This window comes from Idiotropiscis lumnitzeri, chromosome 1, assembly GCF_059441095.1.
Source record: "Idiotropiscis lumnitzeri isolate Australia: NSW breed Sydney's pygmy pipehorse chromosome 1, RoL_Ilum_1.0, whole genome shotgun sequence".
NCBI lineage: Eukaryota > Metazoa > Chordata > Actinopteri > Syngnathiformes > Syngnathidae > Idiotropiscis > Idiotropiscis lumnitzeri.
The window spans coordinates 27,756,246-27,769,613 of record NC_142391.1 but is presented as its reverse complement, the minus strand read 5'-3'; the positions used below and the strand labels follow the sequence as shown (position 1 = coordinate 27,769,613).

At 40.4% G+C, this 13,368-nt stretch overlaps 1 protein-coding gene across 13 annotated transcripts in view; it reads left to right on the top strand.

Annotated features, from left to right (window-relative positions):
* Positions 1-13,368, top strand: part of LOC148344092 (potassium channel subfamily T member 1-like) — a 61,377-nt gene that overhangs the window by 44,850 nt on the left and 3,159 nt on the right. For 4 of the 13 annotated variants that reach the window (XM_088292949.1, XM_088292977.1, XM_088293039.1 and 1 more), the window contains 13 exons: positions 884-989; positions 1,065-1,237; positions 1,617-1,688; positions 2,219-2,353; positions 2,439-2,550; positions 2,630-2,731; positions 3,128-3,211; positions 3,293-3,421; positions 4,396-4,416; positions 4,525-4,825; positions 7,685-7,747; positions 7,932-7,982; positions 13,001-13,085. In XM_088292949.1, the coding sequence (XP_088149075.1) occupies positions 884-989; positions 1,065-1,237; positions 1,617-1,688; positions 2,219-2,353; positions 2,439-2,550; positions 2,630-2,731; positions 3,128-3,211; positions 3,293-3,421; positions 4,396-4,416; positions 4,525-4,825; positions 7,685-7,747; positions 7,932-7,982; positions 13,001-13,085 (1,434 nt within the window). The remainder of the gene's footprint in view (positions 1-883; positions 990-1,064; positions 1,238-1,616; positions 1,689-2,218; positions 2,354-2,438; positions 2,551-2,629; positions 2,732-3,127; positions 3,212-3,292; positions 3,422-4,395; positions 4,417-4,524; positions 4,826-7,684; positions 7,748-7,931; positions 7,983-13,000; positions 13,086-13,368) is intronic. The other 9 variants (XM_088292968.1, XM_088292984.1, XM_088293017.1 and 6 more) reach the window with 5 other exon arrangements.

Here is a 13,368-nt window from a genome sequence, read left to right as displayed (position 1 = left end):
AAGGCCCTAATATGTTGTTCAATATAATTTTTTGAAAACACACACACACACAGCCCGCCACAATGAACCGTATGTCTTCTACTTCCTTCAAGTTGCAAAAAGTGCAGCCTTTAATTGATGAGCACTAAATAAGGGTTCATGTCATACCGCATTGACAGCATAATTGAATCCTAAGCTATTCGTCTGGTTGGCCATACATCAAATTAAATGTAAAGAGTATGAACCCTTTTTCCTCATTACATTTATTAGTTCAAGTATAGTAGATGGAGTTTCTTGGTTATTAATTTTCTTGATGCCTGGATAGCTATTCATCTTCATGAGCTCTCTTTATGCGCGCATGCCTGAAAGCACCACAGTGCCATCGTGTGTTGATCAAAGAGTCGATTAAGTCTCCCGATACTACAGGATGTTAGGTATAAATCTTCCTAATGTTTTTTTCAATTACAGTGGAACCTTCAAACAACAAATAATCCATTATGTGGAGCTGGTCTACTTCCATGTTGTTCTTTTTTAAAAGAATATTCCCCATTAATTGAACCATTAAATGTAAAAATTTAGCTCTGTTTATATGTTTTTAATTATTTGTTGTTTTTAATTATTATTTCATAAACCTATAACTCACATTGTCCTGAGCAGCTATTAATACTTCCCGATGTTATTGCCTTTGCTTCATTATTCTTGCCTCTTACTATTTCCCCCTCTGTGATGTCATCACAAAAAAAGCCAAAGAAAAAAACTTTTCATGCTCACTGAGTTTTGCGTGACTTTTGAGATACATTTTCACAGAGATTTTTTGGATTGAGCTCCCAAATTGTGCAGCTCTGGGAGCATACTATCTTACCGACTCTCAAATAATTGAATCATCTTGCATTCTTCTTGGCAGTTTTGTGAAGGGCTACCCTCCCAACTCTCCCTATATTGGAAGCTCTCCCACACTGTGCCACCTCCTTCCGCAGAAAGCGCCATTTTGCTGCCTGCGCCTCGACAAGGTAAGCGACTCGTCACTCACACGAACAAGATCATTTGAGTTAAACGTCCACTTCCCATGTGATGGTCCCACCTAGGGCTGTACACACAACAGCTTCGAAGACGCCAAAGCGTATGGCTTTAAGAACAAGCTGATTATCGTGTCTGCTGAGACGGCGGGCAACGGTTTGTACAACTTCATCGTCCCCCTGAGAGCGTACTACCGACCCCGGAAGGAGCTCAACCCCATTGTACTTCTGCTGGACTACCCGTAAGTTGTATTCCTCTCCATAGCTCTGAATCTGAGTATGAATGTTTATCTCTTGATGCGATTGGCAAGTAACCATTCCAGGGTGTACCTCTCCTCATAACTAGTGCTTTTCAGGCATCTGGGTGCCCAAGAACTTTGCTGAGTTGAGGAGCTTAATTTTTGCCTCAATCTTTTGGAATTTATAGGCAATCATAAGAAGATTTTTGCTATTCTATCCTGTTCCCCGTTGAAACGCAAATTCACTGTATTCAATCAAATACATATTCTGATCAAAGTAAGAATATTCCGGAAGTTACTCTCAAAATGTGTCTGCGTTTCTCCAGAAGTGATCCATGTGCCATGCGGCTTGCTAACTGGTGATGTTTCTTGTTTGCCTCAGGCCAGACAACCACTTCTTAGAGGCCATTTGCTGCTTCCCGATGGTGTACTTCATGGCCGGCACCATCGATAAGTATGTGGCGGAATCCCAGTCACTCTCATTCGATGATGATGTCGGTGAAAACATGTTGTTTCATGACACTTTAGTGCAAAAAGCCCATCCTGACTTCAGTTATTGTGGACCATTTAAACCCATTTACTTATTTACACAATCATTCAAACACGCATTTTCCAGATATGTCAGCGCTAACATTTTACAGAAACTTTTCTTTTACTATTTACTTTAATTTTTATTCTGGGTTCTGAATTAAATATGTGCTGTTGGGGTACGCGGGTGTAGTTGTCCTTTTTAAATCTACAGGAGAAGATGTTCAGATCGTCAGCCAGTCTCTGTGTGCTTTAGTTTGTTTACTTGGTCAGCCAGCGTTTGTAGGACTGAGCTAGCATTAGCTTGGGGCGGGATGTCAAGTACAAAGTACAAATAAAGACAGTCATATTTGCAAAAGAAAAACATTGGAAGTGGTAACAATATGAGCTTTAACAAAATTAAGTCATGTAAAATGCTGTTTAAAACACGTTTTGTGTGTTGTTGTCACGGATCAGCTTGGACAACCTGCTGCAGTGTGGAATTATCTATGCTGACAATTTGGTGGTTGTGGACAAAGAGAGCACCATGAGTGCAGAAGAAGACTACATGGCCGACGCCAAGACCATCGTCAATGTCCAGACTATGTTTAGGTAGCGTGAAAAGATAATATATAGAATATAATAATTATTAAAGTCTACGCTGCCACGCTTCACCTACATGATCTGATGTTGTCAGACTGTTCCCAAGCCTCAGCATCATCACAGAGCTCACGCATCCATCCAACATGAGGTTCATGCAGTTCAGAGCCAAGGACTGCTACTCGCTCGCTCTTTCCAAACTGGAGAAGGTGAGCAACATGAACAAAATCAGGACATCTAAAAATCCTCACAGTTGAATCTAATTTCTCTCTGTCCATGTTTTTGCAGATAGAACGAGATAAGGGCTCCAATCTGGCTTTCATGTTCCGGTTGCCGTTTGCAGCGGGCAGAGTTTTCAGTATCAGCATGCTGGATACGCTGCTCTACCAGGTGCGACGACAACACAACTTCTGACCTTGATCAGAACAGGAGAAACGTGACGGTCGCTTTCTGAACATGACAGACCGGACGGAATGGAACACACTGGCATCCGTGGTCGACCGCATGCCGAACCCTAACGCACCTTCAAGCCTCCAGGCCACAATTAATTTTCCTCTATTTGACTTGCAAGACTTGAATACAAAGGGAACAAAGGGAGTCAAAATCCCAAGCGGCTGCCGTGGCAACTGGGCATATTGCGTAAACGTAGCATTAGGCTAATTGATGACTAAATTGGCCACAGGTTTAAATTTGAGTATAAGCTTGACGAATACCTTTTGGCAGTTTCGTGCTGTACTGTTTTCTCTTTCTATATCTACTAACATTCCTTTCCGTCTGCTCTGACAGTCATTCGTGAAAGACTACATGATAGCTATTGCCAGGCTTCTCCTTGGTCTGGACACGACACCGGGTTCCGGGTATCTATGCGTTGTAAGTACAACTATCACCGCTTCCAAGGAGATATTCTTCAGGTTGACGTGCAGCAACTTGTGTCTCACCGAATTCTCTCAGATGAAGATCACAGAGGAGGACCTGTGGATCAGAACGTACGGCAGACTCTTTCAAAAACTCTGTTCCTCCAGCGCTGAGATCCCCATTGGGATTTACCGCACCGAGTCACACATGTTCTCCACATCCGAGGCAAGTTAGCTATGATTTGACACCTGACTGCTTGTGTTTGCTTTGGCTGCCATCCTTTGCAAAAGATCTTCATTTGTGTCTGCAAATATTGCTTGCCAATTAATACAACATATCCGACACTATTCACAAAAAGTTAGGGAAATATCAATATGAGCCCACTCTCGTGAAAATACAAATTTGCTGTTCACCATTTGTGAATTTACATCTGGTGGTGTATTTTCACGTCCTGTTCTGTTGGCCTTGCGTCCATGGATCAATACGGAGTAAAAGTGAAGTAAACTATATTTGTGCTAATCTCCCGCTGCATAGCCCGTGTGGTCTACTCTACAGTACAATGCAACTTGATTTCTATAACGCATTACGCAACAGCTGCAGTTGTAACAAAGCACTTAACATAGAGAATAACATAAAATAGCAATACTTTAATAATAAAGACTGTGAAAGCAGTAATTTAAATTTAATGATGGTAACACATATACAGTATCCACCAGAAAACAGCAGAACAGTGAACCGTCTCTAGTTATATATATATATATATATATATATATATATATATATATATATATATATATATATATATATATATACACACAAATATATATATATATACACACAAATATATATATATATATATATATATTTGTGTTCATGCTAGAAGCATGAAGTTTTATGATCAACTTGCTTTTAAGTGATTTTTGTGGTATCTAAAGAATAACCTTTAGAGGCAACCTTAATTTGATCTTCTTTTAGTAGTTTTAGCAGTTTTCTCTTAATAAGGAACCAAACAACAAAACCGTCTCTCTTCACCTCTGCAATCTGACTCTTTGTGGCACTCTAAATTTCATGAACTTTTTGTGAGCAGCGCCATTACTATTCTCAGGTATGCTTTTTTTTTTTAATGATTTTTGTTTTGCTTTTTATGCACCCATCTTTTCCTTTTGTTTGGATGTGTGTTTGTCTTGCTCTTATTCCAGTGCAAGAACAGTTACGTGCAGGTAAGATTGTCACCCTGTGCGACCCTGCTCAAAGCATACAACAAATACCTGCACATTATAACCATCACATGGGTCCCATAATGACTAACAGGCCCTTAACCATCCCAGTCTCAGGTGTCCATCAACGTGGAGCAAGGCGAGGAGCACCGCGACCGCAAGGAGTCATGGAAGGAGAAGACGGCGCACCGGAACTCCAGCGCCAGCGAGCAGTCAGAGCACCCGCTGCTGAGAAAGAAGAGCATGCAGTGGGCGCGGCGCTTGAGCCGGAAAAACACCAACAAGCCCTCCAGCCGAGCCGAGCGTATCTCGCAGCAGCGCCTCAATCTGTACCGACGCTCTGAGCGCCAGGAGCTGTCTGAGCTGGTCAAAAACCGCATGAAGCACCTGGGCCTTCCCACCGTGGGATACGGTCAGTAGAGCCACCACTTGCACTATAGGAATACAGCACACAGAATAATTCATTTTGTGAATTTGAGCTAAGTACTGCATGTAGTTGATTTTGTTTACACATTATTCACCATTGCATCAGAACTCTCATTCAGGAACTAAAATATAGATTTTCATTGCAGATTGGAGTTTCAGACAAGAAAGCGAACTTTATTCTCAGAGGGTGGGGTCTAAAAATTTGGACTAAAGGAAATTTTGGAGATTGTAATGTACCATTTTAAGCTGTGAATAGAGATCCGCTGATGTGTAATTTGATGTTACAAAATGAAAGCCTTGACAATTACTTTAACAATCAAAAATATATTATCTACAGGGCAGCTCACAATGGCTGGGTGTACCTTTGCTACTGCCGGAAGTCAGCTGGTATAAGCTCCAGCATGCCTGCGACCCACGTGGGGATAAGCAGATCAGATAATGGATGGATGAAATAATATAAATGTCATATTTTTTTTATTTTTTTTTCACAATTTAATTAAGATATTAAATAGATGGGACAAATATTAAAGAAAATGAATGGATCATTTCTTGAAATATTGCAATAACTTTTAACCTTATTGCCCACTCCTTGTGGTCACATTTGGTTAGGGAGAGGTTTTAAATTTCATAGTGAAGGCCTTTAAAAAGACCTTAAGCCTTGCATGTGACTTCCTTAAATCCACAGATACCCTGTAAAACTGACTGACAATTGCTTAGTGTTAACAAACTTCTTTTGATTTGCCACATCAGAAGCTACAAATTCAGGAAAAAAACACTAAAACAGGGCCGTAAATTTCTTAATAAATATTCATGTAGTTGAAATTAAATATAGTCTCCACCCACAGTAGTCAACCAATCTTCTTGTTTTTCTGTAATCTCGCGGAACTCCAATCTGTGTTTGTGTTTGTCCCATCTCATGGCCTGGTTGGACATGCCACTGTGTGTCTTTATAAAACACAGTCATACTCCACCAACATTAAGCTCATGCATCAATTTCATCAAACCCCATTTCCTGCAAAGAAAAAAAAATGTGTTTGGACTGCAGTCATTTGCCACACATGATTAAGATCATGTCCACTTTGGGTTTCCACTGGTCTATCAAGTAAATCTGAGGATTATGCCTAGAAATGGGTTTAAATACAACTAATTGGATGATACATGAGAGGCCTGGACTATTATATGTAAAGTGTGATGTTTTAGCTCGAGACTCAAATTTGAATGCACACTTTGAACAGTGAAGTCCTACAACTTTGTGGTTCAGCATTTGCACAATATGACCAATTTCAGATTTTTGGGGAAAATAATCTTGTTATTTTCCAGAAAAACTTAACTTTTCACTGCTTTTGTGCTCGGGCCAAAGCGGATCAAATCGGTGGCATCTCGGGGCCAAGGAACTATGTTGAAATGAGGGGAGGAGCTTCATTCTAATGAGTGGCAAGTGCAGCCAACTCCACCTTACTTTTTTTGGTGGGTGTCAGTTACTCACAATTTTTCTCTCCACTGCTTGGTTCCTCTCTCCAAGAATAGCAAGACAACAGAAATACTATACAATACATTGTGATAACTAGAACAAATGTTTTTATTGGGATTTACACACCTGAATGAAAAAAAACAAAACAAAACAAAAAATGTGTTCTGCTGGCAGGTCTATGCAATAATTTATCGCAGAGGCCTATCAAAAGGCACCGGACTCATTTAGAATAACCAAAACACCTCAAAATATTAAACAAGGATTAGATACAAATATTGTGTATTATGGTATAATTCTTGTACTTCCAAAGTCATCACTTTTCAGGAGACTCCAAAAATGCCATGTTTGTTCAATCATTAAAATGGCATCGTCAAAGAGAGCAAGCCGTTTTAAATTGGTCAGTAATTTATAAAAAAAAATAATAATAATAATAATAAAATACATTTTAAAACAACACTCCCACTTATGAACTGACCAATTGAATAGATTTGTGAAAAATAGGAATTTACAAAATGCATAATATGATCCATCCCAATGCCAGCAACATATGTATTTTCTGGTAGTTTGAGTCAATGTTGTTACATTTTTTTATAAAACAACAAAAAACAAAATGTATACCATCTGTCTCATTTTAAATGTGATTTGTGCTTAGGGGGCTTTGTATTAGTTAACGAACATAGAAACGCAATAAAGTAAGCAAAAATGTCAATGTGTAAATTTGAAGTTTGGCATGTTGAGTTATCTAAAAGTCTCGGAAACAGGGCTGGCCGAATCCTCATTATTGACTTTATTAATAACCTTTTCATTGCAAATATAAAAAAATAATTATTAACAAAAGTTTAGTTTGGGTCAATTTGACCTGCAATGTAGAACATTTGACAATTTCTTAAAAATGAAAATATCTTCCACCGCTGATACCTGTAGAAACCCTGCAACATGTGAATGCCTCATGCCGCTCTGTTTGCTTTGCCCTTGCATCTGCTCACATTTTCACTTGTTGTCACGTCACGCTTCCAAACCAAAGAGGTTTAAAAAAAAAAATTTAAAAAAAGACTCCGAATCCCGATGTGTTGCGCTGGCTGAATCTTTTGTACTTGTGTCGCTCACACTGCTTCCAGGGAGAAGCCCAAACGCTCCTGACCTTCTGAGTGAGCATCCACCACAGATGAATCATTTGGAAGTTATTGTGCATATGAAAGCATGACTTCTTCTCACTTTTTTTTTTGCATCTTCTCACCTCTTGAACATTTCTTTTGGTCAAAGCGCAAATGCATTCGCTGCCTGCCTGATTTTTATTTCTATTTCCCCTCCTCCTTTTCTCTCTCTCTCTCTCTCGCTCTCTCTTACTTTTCTCCTCCCCCTTTTGGCTCATAGAGGATGTTTCTAATCTCACTGCGAGCGATGTGATGAATCGAGTAAATCTAGGATATTTGCAAGGTAACGTGTGCGCGTGCGTGCGTGTGTGTCTTTGTCCAGTCGGTGCGTTGCAGCGTGATTGTTGAGGTCACGGGCGTGTGGGCGAAAGGAGCTCGTCCTTTCACCAGCATCCTCCTTTCTACTAGATGTGTGTGCTTCACGTTGACACTGTGTGGTCAAGTTAACCGTGAATACCGTTGCTCAGAGTTGCAGGACATATCAGAGCAGCCGTTTACAGACGGGAGCCGGCCGTCAGGTTAGCCGGTCCATCCGCTCTATTGTTATGCATGTGTGAGAGCGTGAGCGTGAGTGAGAGTCAGTGTGTGTCCAATGTGGATGAGTGTTCGATACAATGTGAGAGGCAATCGGGGACATCATTGAGGGTCACCCCTCACATGTTCTTTTTCCACTCAGGCACACTACTGAAACATTCTTGCCGCAAAGCTAAAACGCACTCACACAATCCTCAAATGCTCTCACACCAGAACTGAGTATATCCACTGGCAAACTACTGGAACGCTGTCAAATTCGACGACACTCACTACTTAGAACATTCTCAAATACATTATTTAAATTATTTCAAACGAGACTGCCACAAATAAGTGTTTTGCTCATCGACTAGTCAGAACAGATTTGACTGATCGGATCATACAGTATGTCAATCGCGGCATATCGCACTCGTCTTGAATAAACGTCATTAGAAAAATAATGGAATTCTTTGAAACATATGTATCGAACTTAAGGCGGGCCTAGAGCTGGCCAGCCACATAATTCTATGTGGTCCGCAAAAATAAATCATATGTGTCAACTTCCATGATCCCTGTTTAAATCTGCACCAAAAAATTGAATTACATGTAATAAATAATGTTGAATTTTGAAAGAGGTTGTTATCTTTTTCACAGTAACTTCAGCAATCAGTCAACAATTCAAAAACTATTTAATAAATTGACTTATTTCAAAACTAGTAATCAATGTATTAATATGATTAGATGATTAAACATTTGGTTTTCCGTCATAACAGCCCAATGAAAGAAGCCGAAACTATGTGGCCTGTGAGGAAAATAAGTTTGACACCCATACTTTCATGGATGTGAAATAAAAATTAAGACAATTAAGATGATACTATATGCAACTTTTATTAAATTTGCCACTTGTGTTAGCATAGTGGGGTTCGGGTCAGGGTTTTGCTTATAAATGATGATGCAACTTAAATTAAAGGCAATACTGAGTGTGGCTTTAAAATTTTTCGCTTCAAATATTTAACACAATATTTTTAAAATGGAAACAAAAACTATACACTTGACAGAGTTGAACAATAAAACCATAAATGAATACAAAAAGGAATGTTTCTCTCTTCTGCTAGTTTTTATGTTAATCATATGAGTAAAATAATTTTTTAATGTTTTTATTAAACCTTAAAACCCGCTCTCACACACTACTAAAATGCTCTCAAAAACTGTGCTTATAAGCTCTCACATGCTGCACTGAATTTGTTCACAGACAAACTTGAAATGCTGGCACACACGACTGAGACACTCACACTCACTACAAAAACACTCCCAAATATACTACTTAAACGCTCTCACACGTGCAACTGAATTTGTTTACAGGCAAGATCCTAAAACACTCACACACTACTGAAGTGCTCTCTCACACTTTAGCGACATATTTTGCTGACACACGAATGAAATGCACTCACACACAACAGAAAGCAATTTCTCACGTGCAGTCTGAAAATGCTCTTGTGCAATTGGAATTTTTTTTCACTCGCAAACTGTCAGGTTTAATCACCTAAGCGTTTCTGAACACAAACAATAAATAAAAGAAAGGCAAGAGTTTATCTTTTTCTCTCATGAGGAGAACAAAGTGCATACAGTTAAAATTTTCAATTCGCTCTGAAACCCACTCTGTCACACCCTCTCTTTTTATTGGTGAATCCCTAGCTAAACAATGTATTTGCCCGAAAGATAAAGGGTAGGAATAATGTAATCATGGCAGTCATGAATGTAAACGCGTAACAAATGGCATTCGTAGACTGATGTGAGCCGACAGCGTGACTTTTGTAGTCTCAGCACAAAAATCCATTGTTTCAGAGGTGTCTTCGCCACATTCTTTTGTTGCAGCCTTGATCCAGTCCTCCTGCATTCATCTCCTGAGGGTCTTCTCATCACCATGGCCCAAACCTAGATCACACTGTGGAACAATTCCTTTGCAATACTATCAGAATAAAATATGCGATAACGCAAAAAACATTCACCCTAACACACACAGGAATGAAAAGCTCTGTCTCAATTACCTCTGAAATACGTCACACACGTCATACTGAACTGCTGTCATAATGCGCTCATACTGAAAATGTGTTTTAGTTGCGTGTGTGTGTGTGTGTGTGTGTGTGAAAGCATTTCAGTCGTGTGTCTGAGAGGTAATCCTGAATTATGTCCCCGATTGTCTTTCATAGTTAGCTCAGCAGCCAGCCTCTCGCTCTCCTGTCACTCTCTCGTTTTCTCTCTTTGGCCTTCTCTGCATCGTGCTCACTTGAGTGAGGTGGCGTTCCCCCCCCCCAAAAAAGAAAAAGCTGGAGTCCCGCAGGGCGTCCTTTTGGCTTGTTTACTGGAGCAGAACGCATAATTGTCTGTGGATGGAGGCGCCTATCTTGGATCTCATACACAAACATGCATTGACTGGTTTTCCGTCAAGTATTCATGCTCACATTCAAACCTATGGGCAATTTAAGTCCTGTTTTCGAAAAGTGCAAGGAAGCCGGAGTTCTTGGAGAATTTCCACACGAGTACGGGGAGATGCCATATACACACAGGAGGTGGTCATCCACCGGGATAAATCTACGCCACAACCCAAATAAACACACTTCTCACCTCGGGAAAAAAATAACAAGGCATTTTTTTTTTCTTTTTTACAGTAAATGAACACAGACATTTCAGACTCTTGATAATGTTGTGTCAAAACTTTTCCTCTGAGGACGGCAAAATTGAAGGATACAAAGGCCACTTTTAAATTCTTTAACTTTAATTTGTCAACTCATTCACTGCCAGCCATTTTAGTGCACTATGATCAGTCAAAACGCATTATTGGCATGCAGCTGGACTCTTGAGCCACGATCTCTGTGCACTTTTTTTTATATAATCTCATTTAAATGTATTCCATAGATAAGGGCTTTACAAAAAAAAACCAACTGTGCACTTTACCAAAAATAGCATGTTCAGGAAACATAAGTACACAAGTAGTGCCTGAGTAAAAAGAATCTCCTAAGATACGACAAGCTCGATATGACATGCTCCTTTTGAGCTGTGTGCCCAAGATAACGCTAATCTATGCTTTACATAGTTTTGGAGGGACTCTCCCCCCTGCTAACATGGCCGCCACTCCTCTTATGTCCATGCTTTGCTTTTGATGGGAAGGTTGCCCCTGCCAACATGACCGCCACGTTGGCGCATTTTAACCTGCTCTCGTCTACCGTCAGTCTCTTTATCTATGACGAGAGCAGCACAACCCGTGTAAAGTTCCTTCTGGATCTTTTCTTTGAACGTCTGCTATAGTAACATTAACGACCAGCAAACGGTGTATTCGCTATTATATTCTGTGTATTCTCCTAAATTTATTTGAATGAGGCCAGAAAGATCGGCACACGGCCGTGGAGCCTTACCGACCACTCAGGTGCAGAAAGAGGTCTAACCTGTCCGATATGATTCCTTGTTCAATGTCCAAATACTGCACTGTCTTAGCCACTCGCACGCAAGGGATGACTTAGCCTAAACAATGTATTAGTATTTTAATAATCAATGCGAAAAGTTGCAAACTAGGGAATGTCACAGCGATAAATCAATGTAAATGTAGTCACCATCCAATTATGTGCCAAAGAGGCCTAAATCTATTACCTGTCTGTCTGTTGACGGTAAATTGCGTCTAATTCTGGAACGAACAGACTCAAACAGCTAGGAATTGTCACTGGGCTGGACACTGTTTTCTGTCCGTTGGTTCCAGGTCCGTTAAATTGCGATTTCGCTGTTAACGGTAGCAGTAAACTTTTGAATTTCAGTGAATGAATGTGTCGAACACACTATCACTAATCCATCAGGGAGTTGTATTTTTTTTTACGGTTAATTTGAAAAACTGTTACAACCTCACTTGGTATCAACAGTGACTAGGACAATAGTCCATGATTTTGGGGTCCCCCTTGGCACTGTATGTTACTAAAATTGTCAAATCCCATCTCCAAATTCACAAGCAAAACAAGAACAACCTGTTGTAAGTGGACCATTTTCGGTACAACGGTTTGATATCAAACCAATTTAGTGTTGTGGTTGGTGGAAGCCGTGCGGCTCACTGAGGTTACACATTCAGGTCCAACACGGCGTCTTCAGCCCTCGCACTCCAGATGCGTTCTGCTCCGCCAGCTTGTGTTTTGAGCCGCTCTCTACGTTTGGGTCAGTCTTGACGGATGCTGGAGCATGTCCTCTACATGTGTGCGCGTGAGTGTGTGTCGGCTGTGTCGGCATGGCAACCTCCTGCCTCACCAGCTGGAGTCGGGTCTCGCGTGGAATGCCGAGGAGGTCATGACGATGATGACGATGTTGTGCGGCTACAGGCGCTAAGTGCATGTTTGAAGCTGCGCATGCGCCTCCGAATCCCTCTCGCCCATCCCCACCCCAGCTCCCCCATTCTCGTCACAGTGCCCGTCAGTAACGCTTGGCCCTTCTCTCTCTCCCACCCCGCCCCCTTACACCTTTTGTCTTTGTAAAGAGCCACAAGCAGGTGGGTTGTCGTGGAACCAACTTGACACATGTCAAAATGGCAAATCACACTTGAAAACGTTCAGAGAAGCTCCTTCCACTCCGATAAAACAATCAAATAACGTCAAATTAAGCTACAGCATCCCAATAAATCCAATAAAAAAAATCAATACAATGCAATAAACCTTTAAAAAAAACTGATGATACATTATCAGAAAATCTGATTTGTTATTGAATTGACTTTTTTTGCTTTCTTATTTTTTAAATACACATTTTTCCCACCCTGATATGAATGAATATTCTGAAAAAAATAATTTGTGATATTGCCATTCCGTGAAGTACTCTCTAATACTCCTTAGTTAGGTTCATTAATGGCAGAATGTTGGCACTTTGGTTTATTTGCACCGTCATGTTGCAAACGAGCATTACTGTTCTCGAGCTGGAAGGGGGCGGGGCAATGAACCCCCAAAACTTCCCCACACCACCCTACCCAGCCCTAAAACCTGTCTTGGGTTTCTGTCCACAGATGAGATGAATGATCACCAGAATACATTGTCCTACGTGCTCATCAATCCGCCTCCGGACACCATGCTGGAGCTCAACGACATTGTGTAAGAAGCGAATACTCTTCCGCTTTTACATATTGTAATCATTGTAACAATATGCACAGTTTGGATATTTCATTTGATGTTCTCTTTCACATACCACTTGAGGGAGCCTTTGTACCACTACCTTTTTTGTTGGTACTTCATGCTGCTACTTCTCTACTTCTTGGTTCTGAATTTATGCGAAGGGTTAGCCGCTCCAATTATTTGGCGATAAATCATCTCATCACCATTGCACAAATATTATTACAATTCAAGAAATATTAACAGATATTCCACCAAGATAAAC